The following is a 27,500-nucleotide window of genomic DNA, read 5'->3' as shown; positions in this document are numbered from 1 at the left end:
TCATTCCGTGTCTACCACATTTCCTGTTACGGAATGAACATTCAAGTAGACCCGACGAGCTCTAACCTCGCCTCTGACATGTTTAATTCGAAAATAAGGCCGCGCGCGGTTGTGGGATACGGCGTTAAGATTTTTCTCCCCAGTCCTCCGAATTACGTCACCAGATCACCTGGATATTCCTGGAATTTTGATATGCAATTTCCATGCCGAAAGACTTGACGCAATCGCAAAATGATTACAACGGCAACGGGGAGCAATGTTTTTAGATAACGTTCCTCGTCTTTGCTTGAGCTCCATATTGGCTTGACAATGGTCCAAGGGTACTCAACGAGCAAATTAAGCCAAACGCCTTTGAGAAACATTTCAAGACTGTTTTCAACGTATAAACACTGACTAAAGAGATGTTTTTCGGATATCTTAGATGAAAATTGACGTGTCCGAAAATTGTAGGGAATGATATCTTCATTTCAGAAATTGCTAGCTGAACGTTACCTTCGAAGAACCTCCAACTGAACCATTTGCTCATCCGAAACTGCTACGGTGACCTTTTTAAATGCCAAAAATTGCAAAATATCCCTTCCGAAAACGCAAGGGACTACTTTTCCCTGGTTGCGAATCTTTTAGGTGATTTTCTAGTAAATAAATCTGTAGTTGTCTGGCAACGTAAAACCGAAAATCTTAGAACAGTTTGACCCTCCTGACCACATATCTCACCAAAGATTATCGTTTGGTGCCCCTGATGGTCTGCTGATACTTCGAAACTCAATTTTCACTTGTTTGTGTCGCCTAAAAAGGGTTGGGATAGGTTATGTAAACTCTAGGCACACAGAGAAAAGAGAAAAAAAATTGAAAGTTCTGGAAGAAACCCTCGGTTCCTCTCTACTTGCACCGGCAACCAGTTCTCTCCTGTTTTCATTAAAACCTACTACTAACCGCCTAAATATCGTGCTTCATCATCCAAAGATCTCCCAGCAACGATACTCCACGTTCCACTGGATAACTTTACAGTTTTTGACGGATGAACCACTTTCAAATCCAAAGGAGTTGGAGTAATGAGATTCCCAGCTCTGCCAAGATCCGCAATGTTGTTTATCTCAAAACGTTTCTCTGGTGTCAAAGGATCGTATCTGTCTGCTGGAGATCGTTTCCATTTGGCCGGTGTATTGAATGGTCCAACAAAGTTCAAACTCTCCCCTTTGGTACTTTGAATTACTCTTGGTTCCAGTCCGCGCGCAGTTATGTACCAGTTAGGCATGACGTCAGTCTTGGACACAATCGCACCTTGGGCGCTGACATAGAATTTATAATCCTTATTTGGAAGCAAGTCGGAAAAATCGTTTGTGAGCTTCATCGAGTGAAGGTAGCCATTGATATGCGTGATTTCTAACTCGTCTTTCGGATTGAGTCTAGTTGAATACATGTAGTCAGTTCTTTGGTTGAATTTTCTCAATGAGCTGAAGTAAATAGTCCATTTGCCTGACTTGATGTCATATCGACCCCTATTCGTGAACGTCAAACGAATCAAGCAGCCAGAAGCCATATTGGATAAAACATCGAATTTCAAATCTAGACTATCTGCGATGTTGTCTAAACAAGATTGATCCATTGCTTGACAAACAACTGGAAAAAAAGGAGAAACAGTTTTCAACGAACTTTGGAGAGTGTCAAATGAAAGTTAGGGAAAGATCTTGATTAGCATTTAAACAGTTGCAAGTCCGAGGTTAAACGAAATTCGAACCCATGGCCGTGCGGGATTTGCGTCGCACTGCACGGTAGTGGGTACGAATCTTGTTCAAGTCTAGCCTGCGTAGCCGACCCATCCTCTAACTCTGAAATGACTATTATCGACAATTCCTAAGTTTCTCTGAATTGACTATTATCGTCAATTTAGGCCGTTTAGCGCTTGATAGGGATTATGGGATATGAATATCTATTTTATCCGAACCCCGGTGCCTAAAACTCGCTGGACTCGAACCTGGGAATATTCGATTAATAACCCTTTCACTTAACCACTAGACTACCGCATCGCTAACCGACAGAACGCTTTTTTTTTAATATATATCAATATTTTTTTTCTTCCGAATGCCGCTGTAAACGTGCATTAAAAGAGAAAAAATGCCGGTCACCAAACCTCAAGAGAAAGCTGGCGTAGGAATTGGTTCATGAACCAAAAGCTGGTTAAGTGACCTGTTTTATTCAACGGGTGACTTGCCAAAATACAACACATTAATTTTTTTCATGTTTACGGGGCAGAATCGAAGACAATCACTCAATTAACTACATTGAATCGAAGCAAGAAAAACCAGTGAAATTAAAATTATCCTTTTCTTCCTCGAAATTTTGTTGTAATCTCTAATCAACTTTGAAGCTTGCTGGGTGAAAGCGCGTCTTGAATGGCCACGTACCAATTTCTGAGCGATGTCCACGGTTTTAAAGAGAATATTAATTTGCCTTTAGTTGGACATGAGTCGAGGAGAGCCCGACCAACGCCTCATTTCACTCAGTCGGATACCGGGCTCTCACCTCTGAAACGCCTTGATCCTACAAGAGAGACTGTCATATATTTTCAAATACCTTTTCTCTGAAATATGAAGGACAGATCTACCTCTATAATCAGTTTTGGAATGTTCCTTGAAGCATCGTCTATATCTTTCAAAAAATGACAAATCTTAGAATGTCGCACTCAAATAGCTGCTTATATACAAGAAAAAAGGATCTAAACAAAATCACCAACCAGCTATCAGAAGCCATGAGATTATTTTTCCATCTCGGATAGCTGCGTCTCTCTTGATTGGCAATTCCATACCGCCTGCAATTTTCCTTTCTTGTTATTTTCAACTTATCCTCTTCTGTAATCTCTAGCCCAGTATTTGGATCTCGATCCTCGACCACTTAAAGAATGACATTTGTAAAAGCTCCATGATAAGCAAACAAATGGTGAACATTAACTTTCGTGCAATAGCTTTCATAGATCGTCGATAATCGCCGTTGTCGTAAAAGCTTCGACATACCCGCTGAAATACAAGCTAGGATACTTAACTCCTGTACTGTGATTGGCAATGATCGTTTAGGTATTTACTTATGCTCAGTAATGGCAGGTTTTAAAAGTTTTCACTTTACCGATTGCTTTTAGAATATATGTTATGGGAAACTGTCTTCTAATAAATCACAGTTTGAGTTCAACCTGCGCAAATTTTCATAACATGAGAAATTACAAATGACGAAACTTTATTTTGCTTTCTTGGATTCAAAGTCATGCAAGTTTTTGTCAGTTCTAGATCCGAAGTTCAATTTGGGCCAAGCTGGATAAGGACACCGGAAGTTACCCATTTTATATAGGGTCCCACAACCTTTAAGCTAAATACCACCTCAAGTGCTAGTACCAGCTACTAGTTCGGGTTCGGGGAAAGACTTCAGTAGTGTTAACCGCATTTAGCCCTGTCGATCTGGGGTCGAAAAAAAATATTGAGATACTTTTAGCCCCATTTCGCCTCGAGTTGCAATCTTCGCAGCGGTTATTAAATCGTTTTTTGTTGAAAGGATCTTTAAAGCCATTCTTTTGCTTGAACCTAGTAAAAATACATGTAGATTTTTTTTTTTAATCACAGGAGAATATTGAAGGCTTACGACGAGTCTAAAAAAAGCGATAATTAAGAACCTCTGCAGTATCAATCTAGAGCACCCGGGGCAAGTCCCACTAGGACGTCACTTGCGCGGGCCTCTTTCTTTAAGTGGTACATGTACACCTGTGCTGTTTAATAGCCAGCTTGAGAGCTCCGCCAGTAAGTGGCTGGAATTTATAAATATATCTATGTGGACGATTAATCTAACTGGCTGAAAAAACAACAGTGGAGATGATGATGGTTCATTGATTACTTTGGATTGCTTACAGTGAAAATAACTTCTTTCGAAAATAAACCCTTTCATAGGGATGGGAAGAAAATTGCTTGACTGGCGTCATGATTCTGACCAAGTTTGAACAATTTCTTTCTCGACTCATGTGATTTCGCAATAATAAGTCTGATGCACAAATGGACGAAGAGTAGTTGGTTTTGCTCATGCTTGCGTCCAGTCTCGTTCCCAGAACCATTGTTCTCTTGACCAGCGGTAGGGAAAGAGAGACCCTGGTAAATCCATAAAAGGCCATATGTTATTGGCTGTTGTAAAACAGTTTCATTTCGTGCCATTTTACCGGATGTTAGTTTTCGTGAAAAAAATTAAATTTTATGCGCCGGAAACTATTGAACCCTGCGAATCTCGTCGCGGGATAAAATTGTTTGCAATAGAGAAGTTTCATGCGTGAGTTTGACTTTCCACGCATAGCCAGAAGACCCTTCACGCACACACATTTATCAACCGCAGTTATTCAACCCTGCCCATTCCGCTGTACAAGGGTAACGGAGCGAGATTGGCTTGCGTCAAAAGCGAAAACCTGTCGTTAGGTCTTGCCTGACTCTATTCCTATAATTGGTTGAGACCTAAATCTCCAGCGAATTATGAAAATTCCAATCTGTTTCAATCGAGTTGGACACTTAAAAAAAATAATTTTCAACTTTCCAGAGTAATTTAGTTAGCTTATCATGTCAAACGTGAAAAAGAAAATCAGAAATTAATGCTGGAAAAAGAACAAAATGTCACACTGAAAAAATACATGTAATTTAGTATCAGGAGCCGATACACCATAGACTAACTCAGAATTGCGTTAATTTTATTTCGTCTGGTAAAACCAACCATCTTCAGGCACGATGGGAATCGGCCTCCTGATTGGTTATTCTTTATTAAGATAAAATCGCCAGTTTGATTTAACGTATGCTGGTGGGGTAATCGTTACCATAAAGAGTTCCAAAAAGGATTTCTGTAAGAGGCGGCAGACTCTTTGGATGATTTCATCTTTGGTTGTAAGTGGGGGAGGGGTCCGGAACCCTTTTACGCTCTCTTTCTCTTGGGTACCCCAACGGTTCAGGTGGGTATTGTTCTGCACTGACACCGCTTGCTCTGAATTGTAAATATTGTAGCATGTAAACTGAATGTAGACCCATCCAATGATGAGTTTTATGTTTGGCAATAATATTATACTTCTTAGGCTTCTCTACGCAATTGCAAAAATTGCTCTCATAACTGCGAAGATCATAGCTTCACTTGAAACAATTCAACGGCTGTTAATATGTGAATTTGGGAAAGCTTTGCTTTCGTTCATTTTGCTGAAAAGTTTTTCCACTTTGTAGCAAGGACGGACACCGATCATCTGACTTTTCAGTGAGAATTTTGGTCGTCTTCCTGTTAGCGCTACTTACAATGGCTATTACTTGTGGATAGAATACATACCGAGTGAAAAATAATTCTTTTGTTTTCAGTAATAGAAAAATTGATGTGGATGGCGTCTGAAACTCGACGGGTTTTTTTTTCTATTTCAATAAAATCACAAGAAATTATCAGTGTCTTGTTTTTTGGCGGATCGCTTAGACTGTTTTTCTCAACTCGATAAAGGCTCAGCTCTTGTTGTAGAACATTGCGCATGCGCGTAATATTTGTTAAGCGATATTATGCCGTTCCAATTAGTCGAGGTAACGGTAAAATAAGAAGATAAGAAACTAATCCACTGAAATCTGTTATGAGCCTGTCTTTTCTTCATTCACGACACAGTAATGTCGTTTTCTTCCCCCGTATAGAGACTGAAATAAGTCTACAAGAACACTCTGAGATCTAACTTCTTATGATTTCACCTGCCTTCGAGAAAGAAATCACACGCGGTGCAATTTGTAGTCAATCAAAGAAGGCAAACTGTTATTTCAATTTTTGGGTCATTCTTATTAAGAATTCTCTGTGGACATACATTAACGTTGAATTCCTCGCTCTTCACAAACTGCTTCACTTGGCGGGAGACTACACAGAAGACGCTAGACACCGTTGATTGCGAATCCAGTGTCACTGTTGCTGCTAGTTCGCTGGGTCGAATCCATCTGGCTGATTTTGAGTGAAACGAATCTTCCAGCATTAGCCAGGGTCTCTTGCAAACAGTAAGTCGCATAAAACTGTTTATTATCTAAAAATCACGATCAAAGAAAACTCGAAAGAAACTTTCCGAGCTTTTAGCTAGATACGTATTGATCCGCAGAGCATTATTGCGCCTTAGAATTTTATACACAGAGGTCTTGATTTTCATTTAGTAATTGTCTCGGTTTTGCGTGAACTTCCGTCTTCCTGAAAGAAGCCGTGTCTGTTAGCTGGCACTTTTACACTGTCGTCTCATAACAAATTTCAACGTCACATAGTTCGGATGCTATTCTGGTTAGATGAATAAATTTGAATTTGGTCTTTGAATCGTAACTGTCTAAGGGAGCTTTCTCAGAACTGGCAATTTGCAAAGAAAATGCAACAATTTGAAGGAACACTAGCATGATAATCCCTCGCATTCGTCCGGAGAGAGGTCTTGATTTTCATTTAGTAATTGTCTCGGTTTTGCGCGAACTTCCGTCTTCCCGAAAGAAGCCGTGTCTGTTAGCTGGCACTTTTACAGTGTCGTCTCATAACAAATTTCAACGTGACATAGTTCGGATGCTATTCTGGTTAGATGAATAAATTTGAATTTGGTCTTTGAATCGTAACTGTCTAAGGGAGCTTTCTCAGAACTGGCAATTTGCAAAGAAAATGCAACAATTTGAAGGAACACTCACATGATAATCCCTCGCATTCTTCCGGAGGAGTATATATCATCCTCGAAGTGTGTTAATTTGAAGGCGTTGGAGAGTCAGTTGTTCCAAATATGCGATCTGGCCGGTCAGTTCTGTCAAATGGAAAGCGTCCTAAGGTACATGATGAAACAGTTTTATTCAAACAAGTTTATTTATTCAATTGTTTATTTTCAACCTGGTTGCATTGTGAACTTGAAATTTCTCATTTTGAACCTTTCCGGCAATAAAAAAGAGATCCCCTTTAACTATATCATAAAGTTTCAAAACTGTTTCTGCAAGAATTCACCTGTTTAACAACAGTGCATGGCTTCAGTATCTTTTCTCTGCTATTTCTACCCAGTAACGATCTCACCCTCCGGAAGACCCAGCAAATATCGCGATGACAGGATTATTTTGGTTAAGATGTGGCAGTAGACTAGTCAGTGACTTCTGCACGCGCTCGAAGAAAACTTTCGAATTGGTAACGTCTGTTATCAAACGCTTACGTCTCAAAAGTATTGAAAGTATGTTTAGCCGACCGTTCTTTAAAATCAGTGATAACGAAAGGTTCTCATTTTCAGTGAGAAAGCGGAAAGATAGTTGATAGACGAGAATCGTTCTCTTCTCTCTTGTTACGGTTTCATAAAATATAAATCTAATCCACAGCTAGACAAAAAGGATATAGCCTTATACAAAACTTGCCGAAGTGCCCCGCAGAATCTGAACTTTGACCAAAAAAAAAACGAAGGACAACAGGTTTTTTTTCCGCGTTATGTTTAATGTTGTTTCTCACGCAATCATTGCCGAAAACGAACAGCAATGATCATCCTTCGTGATCAGGAAACATTGATTTAGAGTGAAGGAAACAGGGCCGGCGAAGATCTTTGTAACCGTTTACAGGATATTTCATCGTTTATGACAAGAGAAAAAGGTAGGTAACACACTCATCTTGAGAGAAGTAGGAAATTTGGTCCAAGATTATAGCGATAATTAAACGTCTTTATAAGTTACGAACTAGTAATAGTTTTTGTTAGATCTGCCCCCGCCTAAGATAACACGGATAACAGTTGAGATGTTTTCCAATGAATATGTGCTGCACATTGTGATGTCTTAAAATTATTTTACTGTAATTAGGTGGGTAAATCAATGGAAAGTGAAAGATGCAAGGAAAGGAAGGGCAACAACAAACAGCATTTATTTTTAATTTCCATCAACGTTTATTTGATACGCTATCAATTGAAAAGCACTTTACATAATTTTGGAAAATGCATTGAAAATATAAACGTAAAACAGGAACAGGAAAAATCTATTTCTGACCCAAGCAATATGTAATCTTTGATTTTCAAAGTAAAAGGAATCGCTGTAAATATTTGAAACTTACTCACCTTCAATCGCTATCCTGAACCTTCGATATCGATGCTCCTTGACTTTCTGTGTCGTGACTCAAGTTATCCAGAACACCTCGCGAATTCGGTGAACAATACCAATATCACCTTGCGCGGCCTGTTAAGCAATACAGATACCACCTTGCGCCTTCGATAGAGCAAATCGATATTACTTTTTACAATTAAAATATTAATTTACATATTTTCCCTTTTTACGCGGGGGCTTCTAGGTTGCCTCAGAATGGAAATAATAATTGCGTTCGTCACGATGAAATAAGAGAAAAACATTTGGAGTCGCAGTCATATGCACGAAATTCAATCGTAATCTAAATTGGACTTTAGCATATGTAACAATAAATTTTCAATTCTCCCTGTGAAATTCTAGCACCTGCCATGCCAGTTTCATTTTGTGAGCCGTTGCTGTACCCGTCAAATGCGGAAAAAACTTGGGATACCACAGAAGGGAACTTGTATTGCTGATTGGTGCTCTCAGTTGTGGCCGCCTCCCCTCAGTAGGGAGTTAAAGAAACCACGACGGCTACGACAAATTAACGGCAACCCCACAAAACAATAATGAAGAGCTTAATCTTAAGCAACGACAACGGCGGCGACAACAAGAACGTCACAAATTATTTTACATATTTAGTGGGAAAAAGCAATAGCTGTGTAAGCCCTGTACGTATGTTTTTCACTTTTGTCCATTTCTTTGCCATCATCAGCAAAATAACAACATGAAATAACCAAATTTGAGTTTTTATGAAGAACGTCACCACTTGGATAAATTTTCATTTTCTCCCCTAAATTAAGTGCCGTCCCGACCAGTGTCATTTTTGAGGAAATACCACACCCTTGTCATTCTAAAAAGGTTAAAATAGTCCCGAAGTGATTACGATAACGCGAATTTATATGTTGAGATGACGTTCTCGTTGCCGTCGCCGTTGTCGTTGCTTAAGCTCCCTAATATCATTGGTTAAGGTGGTTCAAACCAGTTTTAACGCTTCCAAGTGACGCTCTTATTAGAAGGATTGGCACCACAATGTTGTATCATGTATTGGTAATATTGTGGTACCAAATGAAATACGAATTATTCATGCGGCTGAACAAGATACAGAACTAGGTAACCCCAATTTTTTATTTCTGAAAAGTAATCAGAAGGGAAAGATGAAACTTTCTGCAACCCTTCGTGCCAATTTATTTTTGGGGAAATTCGCCCACGTTGCGCGAGGTGAACGAGAGGGACTTAATTACGATACAGCGAAGTGCTATTTTTATGTGACGTTTTCGCCGTATTAGATCTCCATGTCCCTAGTGTGTTCCGTACTTCCAAGTAGTTGTGTTCGATCAACCCGGTTCCCAAGGTCTCAGAACTTCCGGGGAAAGGGAAGAAGAGAGACCTTGAAAACGAGGTTGAGTTTTCGACTTTGACAGAGTTCGTTTATTATAATATAGGTGAACAATCTCTACCCAAAATTTGCGTCCAAGTAAAAGACCCTTGTGTGGGTCGTCAATGCCATTTTGTACCCTTTGCGGGCAAGTGCGTGGCACTCAAAGGAAAATTGTTTTCAAACACTTGAAATTACTTCCTCGGGTTTGAACTATCGTTATCAACTTCAGTCTTCCTTCCATTTTTCTCCTTTTTCTCAGTAGCAATTTTTTGGTTGAAACGATTGAAACAAGAATGAAATTGAGTTAAAGAAATTCTGGTGTATAATAACAAAATATTAGTGTTCTTCTCCACGATGAAAAGCCAAAACCTAATGTATAAGAGCGCTGGTATTGGAATTGGGTGAATATCACAAGTCAAAAGGTGGCTTGTAAAGAGAAAAGTCTTGTATTATATGTTATAATACAGAGATTTAAGTGCATAAAACGGCAAACGTCGGCTTGCCATTTCACGTTTCAAGTAAAATGGAGTGAAGCTTGAGTTTGACCCAAGGTAACTCGGAATGAACTCTGTTATTCCCAAGTATTTAGTTAACAAAAAAACAAAAAGTAGGAGTCTTTTTAAACATTGTATTTTTAGAAAATAGCGCTACATGAAATGGAAATCCTTACCTGTCAAATTTTGCGAGATTCGATGAAGACGGTTGTTTTGTGATTAAGCACAGTTGTGAGTTCATGAACGATCTCGAAACATTAAACCTAGGAAAGTCAAAACAGACGCTGAAGTCACCAAGGATCGAACTGCTCCGAAAAGCCACGCACCTCCCCCCCCCCCCCCTCCCGAGGGGGGTACTCCCATAAAAATTGAGTGGGGGTGTGCGGCCTGCTTCCTGAAACCTTACCTTATTCCAGACATGCCTCACCAAAAATGTGATACCCTATTTCAGACCTATTTCAGCTGTTGCACGGTTGGCTTAATAATTTGAGAAGGGCTTTGTTGATCAAACATTTCTGATACAAATTGGCTGAGATATCTCTTTTCATCATATTTGAACAAAATTTGGTTGAATGTATGACGTCATCACTTGGCTAATTTGCATATTTTAAAAACTCGAATATCTCTGGAACGAAAAGAGATATTTGAAAAAAGTAAACAGCATTTTTCTTCTCACGCAGACTTCTTGTTTATGTTTCAAAATGGCTTAGCTAGGAAAGATGCGATTTTCGTCATAGTACCACTTAAAGCTTTCCAAGTTCACATACTTTTGTAAATAGTTATTTTGCAATTGTTTCGCCGATCACCATGGCTACAGCAAGGAGCAACTTTGTTTTTGTAGTCTTCTTTCTTGCGTTCCGTGGTCCAATAGAGAGGACGCTGGATTTGCGCATGCACCGATCTGAATTTCGCCGGTGGATTCTAGCCAATTGCAGTATTAACTGAATTGAACAGGTCTCAGGTTGCAGTACCCTAATGCGATATTGTATGACGGAGGTTGGCCAGCGATAAGCATAGATAGTTACGTAGTACATCAACGTACCACCATGTATTCGTAAATAACTAACATATTGTTTAATACTGTTCACTGTCCCTCAAGTTCGAAGCATGAACTATCACCATGTGTTCAGTGCCTGCCGCTATTGGCCTTAAATTTTTTTAAAGAAGAAATTCAACTCTTCCGTCATGCAACATAACATAATAACAAGAGAAAATGAGGGGACAGAGAAGGAGGCTCCCGGTCCAGCCCTTGGGATATGTCATGTCCACGAAAGTTATTTTTAGACGAGCGGAAGTCTTCCGAGACGTCCGCATGCTGGCCTACCTCGATCCGATGCTTGAAAGAAAATAAATATTCATCAGCCTTCCACGTGCGCCGTCATTTTCTCTTTTCACTAAGAACCTAAGAGCGAGGCAAGACTGCATGCGGATGACTCGGAAGACAGACTTCCCCTAGAACAAAGACTTCCGCTCGTCTAAAAATAAATTTCGTGGACATGACATATCCCGGCCAACGCCCTGAGCCTCCGTCTCTGTCCCCTCATTTTCTCTTGATAATAATCATAATATTTTATTTACCCTCGCATTTTAGAGTAGCTTGGCCAGTGTAGCTAATCTCTCCGAGCATACCGCAAAATTCCGGTTATAAGCCCCCCTGATATTAGTCCCCCCTCTAGTTTTCCTTGTTTTCTTAATATTAAGTACCCTTGCAGAACCTGTACTACTTCAAACACAAAATTAGGAAAGATTGTGGAACCATAATAACTGAGAGAATTAAGTGCAGGAAGCCTCGCCGCCGTGAACTAAACATTAAAATATTTAACAGTGACAGTGAAGATGAACTCTGAGCTTCCGGTTTGTTGCGTTCCGGTTACGTTCACGTTGTTGACTTTTGATTTTGTTCCTAAAATTGAAATGCATTCGATTTATAATGAGGCTTGAAAGTTTAATTAAAAATTAGTAAATTAAAAACGTATTTCCATCAACACTGCTGTGGCTCATTTCGAAACGTTTTTTTTTTCATTCCGCTTATAAGTCCCCCCCCCCCCCCCCAATCCCCCACTACCCCTCTGTCCTGGATATAAGCCCCTCCGTTTATATATAAGCCCACCCAAAACCCCTTGCGAAGTTGTATAAGCCCAGGGCTTATAACCGGAATTTTACGGTATACCTTCCCAACCATGATACACCACCGGCAGAGCCTGTGACAGATCACGTGACAGACTACAACACCGGGAAATCCATGCCCTGCTCTTTGTGAATATAGTGAGGCCCTCCCAGGGTGGGGTCCTTGTTCCCTTTAAATATTTGCTTGTGTTCCCTTATTCCCCAACAGTTACTTTCAAGCTTGTTCCCAACTTTTTGATTCCTGAAATTGTTTTCAATTTTTTTTGTTCTCTTGTTCCCTAAAATATTTTGACATATATTGTTTCCCTGTTCCCCAGTTCAAATTAGTCATGTTCTCTTGTTCCCCAAAACCCCTGGGAGGGCCTCTATAGTGTGTTGGTTCTTTTACGTCCCACAGGGTTATGAACATTAGCGAGCTTACGCAACAGGACGGCTGGAAGACTCAGGACGGCAGAATGACGAAAACATGTCGCGTAAGATCGGGAATGCACGGTCTCGCGCGACATTTTTTCGCCATTCTGCCGTCCTGAGTCTTCCAGCCGTCCTGTTGCGTAAGCTCGCTATTTAAGGGTTGTGAGACGGGGCCTACGGTTTCTCGTCCTTATCTGAGAATATTAGAGAGTCTAACCATTTGCAGATGTCATTACAAAGGCAACACTTTTTCCTCGTATATTTATAAGACCCTGGGTGCCAGTTGGTCCGGCCGGAGTAGAATTCGCGGCCTCTGGCACGGCAGAAATGGCAGCCCGGTGCTCAACCAACTGAGCCACCGGTTCACATGATTTGTTGACAAATCTAATTTCCGAGGCCGTTGAAGCCATCCGGTATAAAAAACGGGGAGCATAATGGACACTGGAACATAAAAATACAATACTTTGAAAGAAATTTTGAAAACGCAACTCCCGGGCTCCATGGATACGATTCTATGGCACATAAAACTTGGAAGAAAGAAAGAGAAAAGAAAACGGATGAACACAAACTGAGCCATAGTCTTATTGATATCAAAACAGGGTGAGAAAGCGAAGCCCTTGGCTTGTGGACAGTGTCCACCGTGTGAGTGAGTGAAAAACGAAGAGCGTATCGCAAGGAGTAAGTTCGGGAACATTTCCAAGTAGGGCGTCCCCTTTTTATACTAGCAGCACTTAAAGTGTGAAACGTTGAAGTCATGGGTTACTGAATTGAGCGCGTCTCAAACACATAAAATGCGATTGCTTTGTTTACCGTGTTTTGTATGGGTGAGCGCTTATTATCGTTTCGAGAGACTTGTCGTCTCAGACGACTTCAACGTTTCTGGCATAAAAACGAAACGGGCACTGAATCTTGAAAAAATTCGCGCCACTTTTATCTTGCGCCGATATATTTTTCCACGCTTGGCATATGCTTTCACTTGATTGGCTTGCGTTTAATTAACTGACTGTCCACCATTTTCATAGAGTAATTACTTTGATATGTGTTTCGCAATTCTAAATTGAAAATAGAGCTCCGAAATTCTAAATTCGGTCAGTCTCCTCAACGCAGTAGAATTCTGTTTACTGGGCATTTCGGAGTTAACCTCTTTCTCGGTTTAAAAGGTAGCGAGCCCAAGCACGTCCAAGTAATTTTCTTTATAAGCAATTATTTTATAGATAACGACAAACAAGAATTTCGCACTTGGACTCTTTTCGAAAAGGGATCTTTTGTTAGATGAAATGGAGCATTGTTTTTCGGTCAGAAAGCCAAAACAAAAGATTTAAAAAATCTTTTATATGCGAAACTGAAAACCCAAATACAAAACAGAACTCAAGAGTTGTTTTTGAACACACTTTCTCGATTCTATACTTTCGATTATTCGATGCCAGCAGCAGTGATATACTAACAGAAAATTCTAATCTGAAAACGGGTTTCGATTTTACAAGTAAAAAGCTGTTTTGTGTCGCCTGTTGACATCTGCTACGGCTTTTAAAGTTCCCTTGTCATTCATTTCCTTCCAGTCAAAATTAGGGGTCGAGAGTTGATACCATGGCGTGGATATTATCTATTATTTGGAGACTTGAAGTCTGACCATTATCAACTGATATGGCCCGTCAACAGTAGGTGAGTCATCATTTTGATTGACATCTGTCAGATATTACGAACTGTTTTCTTGTTTAATGGATTTCCCATTTGCTGTTACACACGCCATTCGGCTGATGTAGCGAGAAAGGGCGCCTTTTAATCAGATAACTTCCCAAGCTTTAGGGCGAGAAAATTAGCGAATAATTTTGCATGTTTTAACGTCACGTTCCAGATTTTAAGACCATCCGGTTGGGATTACGTTGTTGGTAGTTTTCAATTTTTTCTTTCCTATTTAGCTCTCATCAATCAATCGATCAATCAAGGTATCAATCTATGATTAATATGCTTCTGCAAATTGAGTAAGCCCAGACAAAAAACGAGTGTTTTGATATTTTGAATCATACGAGAAACAATAGATAGAATGACCACGCAAATTGACTATGCCGACACTCTTAGCTGTACTGAACTTTTTATATTTTACATCTCAAACATGCAATTACCGGTTGACAATGACAGTGTCTTGGAAAGACCTCGTTCGTTGCTTAAAATTTAATACTACAACGAAATCTATTCGGTTGGAAATGCTCGACAATATTAATTCATCGACACTCTATTGATTTTAGTAAGACAGGGCAAGGAGATTTAACAGTATGTGGTAAGAATGACAAATTTGCCAGCTACGAAGATAAAAAAAATTAAATCAACAAGCATTGACAAACCGGTGTGATTAACAAGCCTTGCAAGTACGGTATTTTGGGATTAGTCTAACCACAGATTGATTCGGTCGCATTATTACTGGTATCCTGCAAGGCAGGGATTTTTTTTCCATGCCTGTTTTGCCACCCACCCATCGTCCAAACACAATAACCTATGCAAACATCTTGTCAAGGCAATCATTAATACTCGGTTGGAGTTCGCTCAACTTTCAAACAACAGCCGCCCTTTGGGGAAACAATGTTATGCAAACTATCAGTTCAATGTATTTGCACGCACACGAAAAAGCAAATTACATGAAAAAGTTCTACCAAAATTCGATATTTAACAGCCCTTCAAAATCTATCAAGTCGAAAATTTCTTCAACGTTTGAGCCTAGCTATATGGATTTGATAAATATTATTTTACAAGGAAAGGAGTGTCTTCTCCAGTATCTAACAAATTACAGAGCTTTGACATATTGCAAAGCGAAAGAAAAACGTTAAAACAAACTCTATGCTAAACAAACTTAAGTCAGGTCAGTAATTTTCCAAGAGTGTGCCAAAGTCTCTAGGAACTCGTTGTCTCGTATGTTAAATTTTTGAACGTACAGGAAACACTTGAAAAAATATTAATGTTCTTTCTTTGTACAGGATATCACACAAGGACACTTCTCTTGTTTCAATTCGTCTTTATTCGCATGACAAGTGTCTTCGAGTGCCGCGAATCTTTTTGACAGCGGAACCGGACCACACCGACACTCTTTACTGGTTCGATTGCTGTTTCACGGAAAATTTAGACCTGAAAAAGACTTGCCAATTTTTAGCTCGTATATTGAAGCGTTTAGCTTGAGCCCAATAAAGTGAACGTTGTGTTAGGGCACAGAAATTCTGTTTTCAGGCTCGTTCTTTAAGAGGCGCGAAAGGTATATATTTATGATTATTAAAATGGAGCAGATAACATTTGTCCGTATTTGATCAGTAGAACAACTTCGTATAGTTTTCGTTTTGAGGGTTGTCCGTCCTGGTCATAAAGCAGTGTGAAATGAAACCTAAAAACAGTTTTCGATTCCTCTAACATGCCAAAACATGCTTCTATTTAAATTGTCGAAAATTGAGTCGAAAGTGTTGCGTTGTTTAATATCAAATATATTCATCTTCTTCTAGTTCGTTGTTGAGGCTTTTCTTTAATTTAGCCGGCCCTCCTTAAATTTACTGCAAAAACAGAAACACCCGTTTCAAGCAGATTTGCAAAAGATGATTCACAGGGAAAATTATCACTTTCAGTTTTTGAGAAAATTAAATATATTTGTGTTGCCGGTCTCAGATGTCGGCCAGAAATAGCCTCACGCATTCAAAATGCTAAATATGGGCTCGTGTCAAGACCTGCGATACGGCTCGTGCCGAGTGGATACTGATACAAACCACTGATATGGAAATGTACCGGTAAATATCAAGGAGAAATTAGAACTACTAAATTATGGAGCAAGAAATCTAAAGATTGGCTGATATTGGGGGCGAAAGCTAGTGAAAATGTAGGAAGTTTCAAAAGATGGTTGTGTGATATTGACTGATGGTTAGAGCAAACGAAATAGGACAAGCAGTCTCCGAGGGCGTGGCACATGTTCTGGTGCAGTCGAACCGGCGCCAAACACCACATAGCATTAAGTGGGTTGGTTGATATGCAGACAGGTTCGACAAGGCACTTGAAAAACGGCTGACATTTCGGAACAAAATGACAGCTCCTTAAGAGCGGCGTCCTCTGATCTTCTGCAGTGGCGATCACTCATATCGCAAGAGCGCCAAGCTTCTTTAGAAATGTCATGCTCCAGGCGTTAATGAGTATTTAGGGAAACACAGCCTTGCTCGACCCGTTCTCGCCCACGAGTAAATGACGTTGGGAATTTAAAACACCTTTCCTTTTAATTTATAGCAAAGATGAGTTTTATTTGGTTCAATGAGTTGCTAAGAGTCTTCTGTATGTATTTTATACAAGTGATGTTCGTGAAAGCCATCGTTTTCTACTGCCCGCAAATGCGTTCTATATTTTAATTGTAATAAAATCCTTGACATGCGGATGTCCCTGACATATGTGGCGGCGAGAAGATTGTTTGTTTTCAATAACTGTAGATTACCTGTCAGAGTTGGAATGAGTTGTGGCTGTGAAAAACAAATTATCTAGTGCTATTGTTTGCTTTGTGAAAGCTTTTCAGCACTTAAATGTGTGTCCCGCAATAAAATATCTTCTATGTCAAAGCTACCCGCAAAATCCTTTGTCAAGGAGTTTTATCATCTTTAATAGCATATTTGATGGGAAGGGTGGATCTTGAAAGAGAGAGAGAGCGATGAATACAGTTCAATAGAAAATCTTGTTATTTATTTTTTTCTCCAAGAACAATTTAAATTTTTCTCGCTTCTTGGCCTCGTGTTTGCCATGAAATTAGACGGCATGTTTTTAATAACATCCCTGGGACATCTTTCGAGGCCATATCTCAAAAACTAATCTGGTTTCATTTGAACTGATTTTAAGGTTCTCGCAAACACCCCTCTATGGCTGTTTGTAGAAGGTATTGTGAACGCTGCTTACAGCTGTCCAGCCTCTGTTCTCTAGCCTTGAGAAACGTCTTTTATGCAAAACTGAATGAAAGCTAAACAAACACTCTCTGTGAGGCAAGTAAAAGAAAGAATGAAAATTAATATGAGAAGCTCTCTTTGATAAAAAAAAAAAGCACTGGGAAATGTATATTATTTTCCCTTAGTTATTCTAAGCTTCTTAAGATCTGTTATCGGCTCTGATAATTGCTTTATTAAGTTCTGAATTAATTATGCAAATATAAGTGATTGAAGGACGGTAAAATGATGTTTTCGGATGCAGTATTGCGAATGCTGTGTTTTGAAAAGACTTTTCCGCCGGCTAGGAGACATCTTTGATTGATAATAAGGTTTAGAAACTGAATTAATGCATGTCGTGGCGGCCCCTCTCGCTCACCTAATAGTTTCTAAATGTTCGGTGAAGCTTAAGGCATTATTTGACATATCTGTCACGTCATTAGACGTGTCAACACATTATCGAATCTCGTTGATAATACGTGAACGACTCTAACCCCTGACTGATAGTGCGATAAGATAACGTTAAGATGTGTCAGAGGATCAAATAGTGCCGACTGTAAACACACATTTCAGCCTCTTCACTAGAAGGCTGTTGAACGTCACTGCGACGCCAAAACTTGCAGTAGCACTTAAGAGCCCCACTGGAAGCGCTGTTATTTGTGGCTCTTTTGAAGAAACAATGAACACAATGGCCTGATGTTAAACACACAACGAACCACCGGGTTGGAAATTGACAACTTTTACACAACTCACTTCAACACTTGTATTCAAACAACACGTGACAGGAATAATTGACGAAGATTGACAGGTCTTTATTGCTTACGAACATCACATTGACACGCTAGGCGATCCACTACTTAATTAACTCCTGTGTTCTGATTGGTTGGTTGCCAAATCATCAATCAATATCTTATATAGCCAATTACTTTGATGTCCACGGATGACAACTTTGTCAGTTTGATTATCCAATCAAGGAGTGAAATATCGCTAACGGCGAATCCTGATTGGTGGGCGGCAAATGTTCTCTAATCTAGCCAATTCATTTGCGACAAGAGAGCGCACTAGCTTTGTCTGAAGTCGGCTCTTTTCTTCTAAATCTACACCTTTCATTGTATAGTATTTAATATTTCACAAGGCCGACCGCACACACAGAAAGGTCCAGATATGCCGACGCGAACAATCGCTCTCAAAGCAACAGAATCTCCGGTTGATATATCTCAATCTCCTCGTCGAGTTCCTTTAGAAGCCCTACAAATGTTGACCCAGAGTGTTTCCAAATGCAATCAGGAATATATACAGCCACTTCCCTTCAAGGTACTGAAGCGCGTAATAGACAGTGAAATATTTCACCGGGTCCTAATAATTCACACGCCTCACACCCCATGACAACCCTTTCGAATAACTAACTTCATCGCATGCGATTCAAGCGATCTTACGTGTTTTTTCTTACGCAGGAAGACGAACAGAAAAAGTCCCCCTTGGCTTTGTTAGCAGCGACTTGCAGTAGCATCGGCAAAAACGAATCTTCAAAGGAAGCGGTTGGACCCGAAGTAGACAAATCATCTCAAGCTCGCAAGATAAGCGAAGACGAAAGAAAATCTTCTTTTAAACCTTACAAACACCCCGCCGGCGAGGCACAAAAAATGGACGAGGTGAGCGGCGAAAAGGCAGGATTTCGGACTCCTAGTAAAGAGAATAATACGTCCATTTCGCCGATTACGAACGCAAAGGAGGAACGAGCGAAAAGTTCATCGCTCTCGTATCCCGTCGCCGACGATTCTCGATGCGGGAGTCACTCGAGTCCTCAAAGCAGGGCTTGCGGAATGTTTTTAGAGCCTAATCAACAAACTTTTGGTATTCATTCACTTCATAAGGACTGCGGCGTAGGATACGTTCATCCCGCGTCTATTGTACCTTACAAGGGCTCCATACAATCGTATCCAACACCAACAGGCCAGGACACAGTTCCTCCCAATCTCAAAACACACGGCATGGCCTCCTCGTTACCGCTAAATTTCCCAACTAGTTTTCCGCAATGTGGCTGCGGATTCTGCTCCCCTCATTCAGGAGATGCAGCTCCGATTCTAAATAGCATGGGTTCATCTCGCCATCTTCAACTCCACAATCCAGGCAGCACGCCCTATATGGACTATCTTCAGAGAACCGTGTGCCGCGATGTCAACTGTTCAAATTGTAAGCCACAGTTCTCATCCTATGCATTTCCTTACTCTGTACCTCAATACGGACCACATTGTACTCAATGCGACAATGTAAAAACGGAACAAAATTCTCAATCCCAGTTGCCTTGCCTTAGCTATCCTCACAGTATGGCCTTGTACAAAGCCGGCACTCCGGACGAAACTTCTCCGTACGTTTGCAACTGGGTGGCCGGCAGCAAACATTGCGGGAAGTCGTTTACAACGTCTGAGGATTTATTCCAGCATCTACGAACCCATACTCAAACTGGAAGCCAGTCTACTTTGTCATACGCGCAATCAACATGTAATATACACGGCTGTCCGTGCAAGCTCAGGACAAGTCCGTTGCAGTCGAGTATCCACTCGGCTAGATATCGGCCATATTACTACAAGCCACCCGTTTTCCCCGTTCCGCCAACAGGTTGTTATACTACGCCCTATCCACTGCACGGATACGACGCTCATCGAATTTTCAAATAATTTTGGAACAAGAAGATCTTGGCGATTGCCAGCTATGACAATAGACATTTGCGTCGCCTAAGTTTTTCAAAATTGTTAAGCTTAGTCTATTTAGCCAAATGATTTTTTTAGAGAGAGTGGATAGAAGGAAAATGAACTGAGCGGAAACTGTTTTGGTATCTCTAGTGATTTTAAAACAAAGAGAAAAACAGAACACTCGAGATAACAGCCGTTTGTACATTGAAGTGAAAGGATAAAGCTGTAAATAAGCATAAGTTTTATGCGACTTTGGGTCCTCGTATCAAGAAATAACTTCGATTGGATCGCCTAAAAAGCACTAGGGATTAAGCCAAAGTAGTTTGCCTCGCTAGTGAAAAGTTTGCAAAAATAAAAAGGCATATAAATAAATCATGTTATTTTAGATTAAAAGCTGCCTGTTTTGTTTTTGCTTGTTTGAGAAATAAGAAGAGGATTTATCGATATCCAGATCTTTCTTTGCCTGCCGGTTTTTTTAATTTTGGGTTCTTGATCGCTGAAAAGAGAAGTATCGCGGAAATTTATCTACGGAATGAACATGACCGCAAAAACCTCTTTAAGAACCTCCTAGATAAAAATACTCATCATCAATGTGCCAATTTCGAGATAGCGGGTTTTTTTTGCGCTGCGGGGCATTTACTGTAGACATAAAGTGGCGTACAGATGATCTATTCAGAATTTTTCCTCTGTTTCTGTTCAGCAACTCCTTTCGAATATTTGATTGACAGCAATAAGTCGCTGTCATTAACAACTGATCTACTCTTTCAGTCTTCATTTGACAGTTTTGACAGCTCAAAGGGAAGCGGTGACTTTAAAGACAATTTCATGATCCATGCCACATGTCCAAACAGTTTTCGCAAGGAAGCTCAATTTTCGGTTTGAGGGCGAAAAACGGTGATTAATATTTATTTATTTATACTTCTCGTATCTTGGCGCACGTTTCGCACCATATCAATTACATGCTGTCAATCATTATGTCTATTCATCGCTCGCCCGCTGGGAAAACCAATCTAGTTGTGTCGTATCCAAAGGAAATGAACTGTCAAAATTTGGGATCCTCAAGTAAAAAAATTAAATGAATATTTTCAAGTTGATCTATCTAAATGGGATAACATTAGCGACTGTAAATCATCGTGCAACTTAAAACAAGGCCGCGTTTTATGTCTGCCAAATATGAAGGATGGGACCGGACGGAATATGTCACCCAAAATGAAAAATGTGTTTTTGAAGGATTGAATTAAGTGCCAACGAATCACAAAAACCCGGCTAAAGTATTATCGATGTTAAGAACACGAAAGAACATATTGATCTCTATCAATCTAAAGAGGACTATTAACGTGTATCAAAATGATCAATTCATCCCATTTTAGTTCAGTTCAGTGGTTAGCTAGGGAAGATAGATTGCTTTCATAAATACAGTCAAAATTGCTCGAATAGTGGACATATTTTATTCGAGACAGTTTGGAAAGCTCTCGACAGCTGAGCTCTCTCCTGTCAAGTTGTCTTAATAGCGGAACAACGCTTCAAATAATAGATATTGCTGTTATCGAGCCAAAGTGACATTTTGATTGACAGCGGTAGAATCTGCTGTTGTCGGGACTATTTGATCTTGAGAGAGAGCTTTTCAACGCAGACAAGATTCAGGAAAGATTATTAGGCTAAACCAAAAAGTTGATTTCATCTAGACGGACAGCTTCTAACTGAATGATAATGAATGAAAATAGATATACAGTTGATTGCGTTCGACATCTAATACTCGCTATACAAATTTTTCTTAATTCTCTCTCGCTAATGGCGTTCTGTCCGTACGATGGAAGGGTAATGTCAAAAAACACCCACGCAAGCAAACTGTTCTGAGGAGTTGCCACGGAGCCCATGACACAATGATACATTTACGAAAGCAAATTTATTTTGAAGGTGATTTCAGCTGTTTCTGTTTGTTTTGACTGTTAATTTCACCCCGACTTGTTTAGCAAAGATACAGAGAATTCACTGTTAATGCGTAAATATCGCAGATCGCTCCATTACATATATTGATTCCAAGTGTGCCAGATGACTTAAAAAGCTAAAAATTTCCCTTTCTTACACTACCATGTCAATGGAATCAATTTTCGTCTCCAATGATTTCAATTATCCTCCAATCTGTTTTTTGTGAACAATTTTTAGAGAATATTAGATATCGTTCCTAGTTCTATTACTATAAGCTTTGTTAATTTTGCGTGTTGTTTTAATTCAGTTTAATTATTACCCACTGCCCTTTCCAATAAATCAAATCAAGCGCCCCACCTTCGTCTTTTCGCTCTAGGTAAGGTTCTTAGGACAAAGCTTCGCAATCTCTTTAGTGTGGTTTCTGTTTTAATTCACTCAACAAAAGCGAAATTCGCGCTTTTGTGTTCACAGCAAAGTGTTGTTCATATGGTAAGTTCATTTTCGATTGTACTCGTGAACACGGTTCGGTTTGTTCCGGGGTTTAATTTGTTGCAGTCCACTGAAAAAATTGCTAACAAAATTAGCACCTGCGTTCTGTAGCTAGAAGACTCGGTGGAAGGTAATTCGCGAAATATTATGCTGTTTGTATAAAGTTCTTTAGGCTAATTATCTGTTCATTGTATACATGAAGTTTCCGTCTTGATAATGTAAGTTACAGCGAAAGCATCGCTGAACAATGCCATTTTAAGATCTCAACAATAAAAAACCTTAATTCTCTGCGATGGTCACGGTTTATTTTTTCATTTCGTCTTAGTTAAGAGACAAGGCTATGTTTATGAAATTTGTTGGGTGAAAATTGGACAAATTGCGTTAAATTAAACAGAAGCGATTTAACATCTCTAGCTAAAATGTAAACTTAATACTCTCCAAGAGAGAGGCGTTGTTCCTTGAACAGAATTTCAGTAATGGAGGCCATCTTGAGCGTTCGCAAACCACGGAGATGTACAATCAAATACAGTATACAATGAAATCATTAATTATGGTTTGCCATAACTCTGTGTGTTGATAAGTGCTTTGACCTGGTTTACAAGTCCTGCATGATCTATTTCATCTCTTTTTACAAGCCCGCGGGCTTTTTTCTCCGGAAGCAAGCTGCTTCAAGTAGAGTGACAACGATAAAGGAAGTTTGCAGACCGGCCGGCGACAGCTTGAAAGACATAAGCTAACTAGGAAATTACTATCGAATTGATCAAAGATGATAGGGGCAAGCTTGAGCAGATTTTATCCAGTGTTGATAAGGTAGTTGTCAAGTCATGTATTATGTGTTTGATATCAGTGCTATCATGTCATTGGAAATGTTTCACAGATATTATCAAGACACGCTGGCACCAAACGCTTGCTGAGGTTTCGATGGCGCCTGACACCACTGCTACAGTAGATAGTCATTTTTTTCTCTAACATTGACTCTAATGTCGTACAACGAATGAAGTGGTTCGAAAGCTCATTCCCACCTCCATCCGCTTTCCCTGCTCTCCTCGACGAGGACCGCATTGCCTTGGTAACACAAAGTCGTTCCAAGGGCCTCTCCCTTGGCTTTTGGGAGAGGTCCTGGGAACGAAGTTTTTGGTACCCAGAAGCATAGGGAGCTCAACATTTTGAACCTGTTTGAAGCCGAAGGTGTTTGCATGCAATTTGACCACAAGTCACAAGATTCCTACATTTTATGCAATTTATGTAATTACCTCGAAAAACAAAAAGGGAAAAATAGGGATTTTTAGAATAAATTTCGAGATTTCCAGAGACACAATTGGGATTTATAGACATTTTCTGTAGAATTTCCGGGTATATTTTAGGCCATTTTTCGGGATTTTTGTATCTAGGTAGGAGCCCATTACCCGAAGCCTCCATCTTCTATATTAACCCTCTGAGTCAACCCTTTCCCGTATATTTTTTAGAAGCACTTCACAGGGGGGCTTCAGTGGGTGTTTTCACAATAGCAAATCATAAGAGACCTATTGTCAGCCATTTAATACGTCACATATGTATGTGACGTGTGTGAACACGTATGTTCTCAGTCACTTACGACACTTACGACAAAATGTAGTAGTTCTAAAAATAGAAAGATGTGGGAAAGGGGTGACTCAAGCGTACAATACAGATGGAAGCGCCAAGTAATGGTCTCCTGATTTAGGCCTACCTGTATTCCACTTTACGAATCCACGTCAGAGCTGTGTTGGGTTCATTGGTTCTATAATCTGCAAGGAGAAATCTTTCCACGGCACTGCGTCTTTCAGCTTTCACCAAAAACCATCCTTGAACTGATCTGTTTTGATCTAATGGGATTGCATCCCCATAAAAGCACTTACCTAAGATTGGAAGGCTTGAGACTTTAATAAAGTTATTATTATTATTATTATGATTATGATGATGATGATGATTATTATTATCATCAACCGGCAGAGGATAATGCTACATAATACTCTCTTGTTATTGTACAAGCTTCACGGCAGATGTGATGATGCCGGAAATTTTAGTCCCATCATCAGGTGGCAACATGGAACCTTAGGAAGGACTTTTCGTAGGATACTTCCTGATCCCACCAAAGCGGCTAATGGCGGGGATGTGTCGCTCGTGTTCTTTGATTCTGAACAAGCAGACACTGTCAGGAGAGCTGTTAACAATATCCTTCTACAGGCAGAGCCACCAGAGCCCAACATCACGAAGGAAATGCAAGACGCCCTTAAACGCTTAAAAGAGCACGAGTCCATCATGGTGCTCCCAGCGGACAAAGGGCACGCCAGCGTAGTCATGGATACCGACACCTATCACACTAAGATGTCTACCCTTATCAAGAACGGACCGTACGAGCTGCTCAACAAAGACCCGACAGACCGTCTGAACCCGAAGTTGTCCGAAAAGCTACCAACCTTGAAGCAAAGTGGATATCTATCAGAGGCCGTTTACAACAAAATCAGACCTCGACACAAACAGCCGCCTAGAATCTACGGTTTAGCAAAGATTCACAAGGCCGATATACCCGATGTACAATGTACTACTGAGTACATGCGTTAACACCTTCGCATATGATTTATCTGCTTACTTAGATAACATCTTATCTCCTTTAACAGGTAACTCGGGTTTGACGGTGACTAATTCAGCTCACTTCGTATCCATCATTAGCAGCGAGACTATCCTAGACAACGAAATCATGGTGTCTTTCGACGTAGAGTCGCTGTTTACCAATGTTCCTATCGACACCACTGTAGAAACAGCGCTACAGAAGCTAGAGGACGACCCCAGCCTTGCGGACCGCACGACACCAACACCTGCTCAGATCCCTGACCTCCTGAATTTCGTATTGAGATCCACATACTTCCAATATAACGGATCAATTTACGAATAATTAGATCGCGGAAACGTTGATAGCTTCATACAGCATCTGAACAACCAGCAGCCTTCCATTCGCTTCACCATGGAGACAGAGAACGACTACAAATTCGCTTTCCTTGACACCGCAGTTTCAATAGAACCGGACGCCCGCCTCACCACTAGCGTGTACAGGAAGCCTACGCACACTGATCAGTACTTAGCGTATGATTCCCACCACCTGCAATCAGTAAAACGCGGTATTGTCAAGTGCCTCTACGAGCGCGCCAAACGTCTCGTAACAAAACCCTCTGTTATCTCCAATGAGAAGAAGCACCTGTCTTCTGTTGTTGTCCCTCTTTCTTTCTTGCAGAAAATCACCGAGACCAGGAAACCGATCGAGTACAAGTCTGTTGTGGTTTTACCCTATGTCAAAGGCCTATCCGAACAACTTCGCCGCTGCCGACAGCAACAAGGTTTTCAAGTCAGAGACTACATTACGATCCCATTGAGTACGACCGAAAGACGCTGTCGAGCCGACTAAACAAGATGGCCTGGTTTACAGCATTCCCTGTGAATGCGGTAAAGTCTACATCAGCGAGACTGGAAGACCTATGCAAGATAGAATCAAAGAACATGAGCGAGACATCCGACTTGCCCGCTCCTAGACATCCGCCGTTTCAGAACACGCTAACAACACCGGAGACAACCCGCTTTGGAACGAAGTAAAGTTTATTGATCGTGATCCCCATCGGTACACACGCAGGGTCAAAGAGGCAATTCATAAGACTTCACCCTAACAACATCAACAGGGATAGTGGAATAGAAATTCCGGAAGCATGGATGCACACGATCAAGGAACACAACAACAGGAGAACCGTACGACAGCGGACCGCCGAAGGAACAACACACAGCTGCTGAAAAGGTGACGCGTAACCAGTCGACCTCATCGCCTGATGAAGACTAGCAGCGATCTACATCACAAGTGACCACATCGTGAGACAAACGAGAATACTTTATTATTATTATTGTATTAGGTTGTTGACTATCACAAAGAGGAGTGGTCACGGGCACCCCAGGACCCCCCTGGCTACGCCCTTGCTAGTAGACCACGAGGGGGCAAACGGGACGGGAAGTGGACCTACAATATAGAGGAAAACTATGTTACTGAGTACTCATCGATACGACCCTTACAGGTGCGGAAATTTTAAAAAAACATTTCTAAATCACGGTTGAGAACCAAGTTAAACTCAGTTCAAGTGCACTCGATCACTGGAATAACCAGCAATTGAATCTTGTAAACATTCCTGGGAAGCGAGAACTACAACAAGAAGTATTTCTAGTTGTAGTTGGTCGCCTACTAGTAGATCCAGAATTGATCGCGCCCAACGACCGGGACCTGTTATCGATGATCAGCGGGCGCCACTAAAGGCATCTATTTTGCGAATTACAGGATATAGTATCTATTTACGTCCAAGAGGCTGTAAATACTGAGCTGAGCATGCGTGCTGAATGTAAAATCCAGTCTCAGGTTGAACCCTCTTTTATCTAGGTTACATCTACTTTACGAAGCAAAGTGAAAACAGCTGGAGAGCTGATACTGCTTTCTTGTAACAATGACTTACTTTCAGCACAAAAAGGAGAGAAAAAAGTTCCATAGACTGGAGACGCCACATGGTAACCCTGACAAATGAAAATAAAGATATTTAGTATAAATGCACAGGTGATTATACAAAATCGCGCGCTCTCATTGGCTCTCTATCTCGGATTATCAGCCGATAATCACCTCGATGGACAAAATGGCTGCCAGTAGTCGTTTTGCCATTGTAAGGGAAGATGATTTCGCGTTGAAATGTTTTTTTTCTCTTTTTTGAAATAATCACCTGTGTATTTATACTAAAACAATTATTCCCCTCAGGCTCAGTGATTATCGGTGAATATTCACCTCGACTTCGTCTCGGTGAATATTCACCGATAATCACTTCGCCTTCGGCGAATAATTGTTAATTATTTGTCGATCGTGACTCAGTCTGGTGATCGGAAGCTCGTTGGTTCGACTCCTGGAAAGGAGCACTCGGTTTTTTTCCGATTGCGAGTACCCCCGAGTCACAATC

General features: G+C 40.5%; 3 protein-coding genes and 1 pseudogene across 4 annotated transcripts in view; 3 read left to right on the top strand and 1 right to left on the bottom strand.

Annotated features, from left to right (window-relative positions):
• LOC138003919 (beta-hexosaminidase-like) overlaps positions 1–27,069 on the bottom strand; it is a 40,752-nt gene extending 13,683 nt beyond the window's left edge. Inside the window, exons 1-6 of one of the 2 annotated variants that reach the window (XM_068850235.1) lie at positions 27,012–27,069; positions 24,218–24,386; positions 10,112–10,198; positions 8,057–8,204; positions 2,735–3,014; positions 934–1,620 (exon numbers count right to left, since the gene is read on the bottom strand). In XM_068850235.1, the coding sequence (XP_068706336.1) occupies positions 934–1,620; positions 2,735–2,804 (757 nt within the window). In that variant the 5' untranslated portion in view covers positions 2,805–3,014; positions 8,057–8,204; positions 10,112–10,198; positions 24,218–24,386; positions 27,012–27,069. The remainder of the gene's footprint in view (positions 1–933; positions 1,621–2,734; positions 3,015–8,056; positions 8,205–10,111; positions 10,199–24,217; positions 24,387–27,011) is intronic. The other variant, XM_068850236.1, reaches the window with a different exon arrangement.
• Positions 18,436–20,484, top strand: LOC138003106 (zinc finger protein 503-like). Its single transcript, XM_068849052.1, has 2 exons — positions 18,436–18,712; positions 18,853–20,484. Exons 1-2 carry the CDS (start codon positions 18,563–18,565, stop codon positions 20,074–20,076), a joined length of 1,374 nt encoding a protein of 457 aa, XP_068705153.1. The 5' UTR covers positions 18,436–18,562; the 3' UTR covers positions 20,077–20,484.
• On the top strand, positions 24,487–25,423 carry LOC138002585 (uncharacterized; annotated as a pseudogene).
• LOC138002583 (uncharacterized) lies at positions 25,493–25,930 on the top strand. The gene has a single exon (XM_068848603.1). It carries the CDS (start codon positions 25,493–25,495, stop codon positions 25,928–25,930), a length of 438 nt encoding a protein of 145 aa, XP_068704704.1.
• Positions 27,070–27,500: the final 431 nt, after the last annotated feature.

The sequence above is a fragment of the Montipora foliosa genome, chromosome 5 (assembly GCF_036669935.1).
Source record: "Montipora foliosa isolate CH-2021 chromosome 5, ASM3666993v2, whole genome shotgun sequence".
NCBI lineage: Eukaryota > Metazoa > Cnidaria > Anthozoa > Scleractinia > Acroporidae > Montipora > Montipora foliosa.
Note: the sequence above shows the minus strand (reverse complement) of the source record. Positions and strands in the feature narration are given on the sequence as shown.

What these genes read in the sequence shown, in the direction of transcription:
- LOC138002583 (XM_068848603.1), top strand. Translation starts at nt 25,493, where the DNA reads ATGGAGACAGAGAACGACTACAAATTCGCTTTCCTTGACACCGCAGTT.
- LOC138003106 (XM_068849052.1), top strand. Translation starts at nt 18,563, where the DNA reads ATGCCGACGCGAACAATCGCTCTCAAAGCAACAGAATCTCCGGTTGAT. An exon ending in TACAGCCACTTCCCTTCAAG is followed by an intron (nt 18,713 to 18,852) that starts GTACTGAAGCGC and finishes TTTCTTACGCAG; the next exon opens with GAAGACGAACAGAAAAAGTC.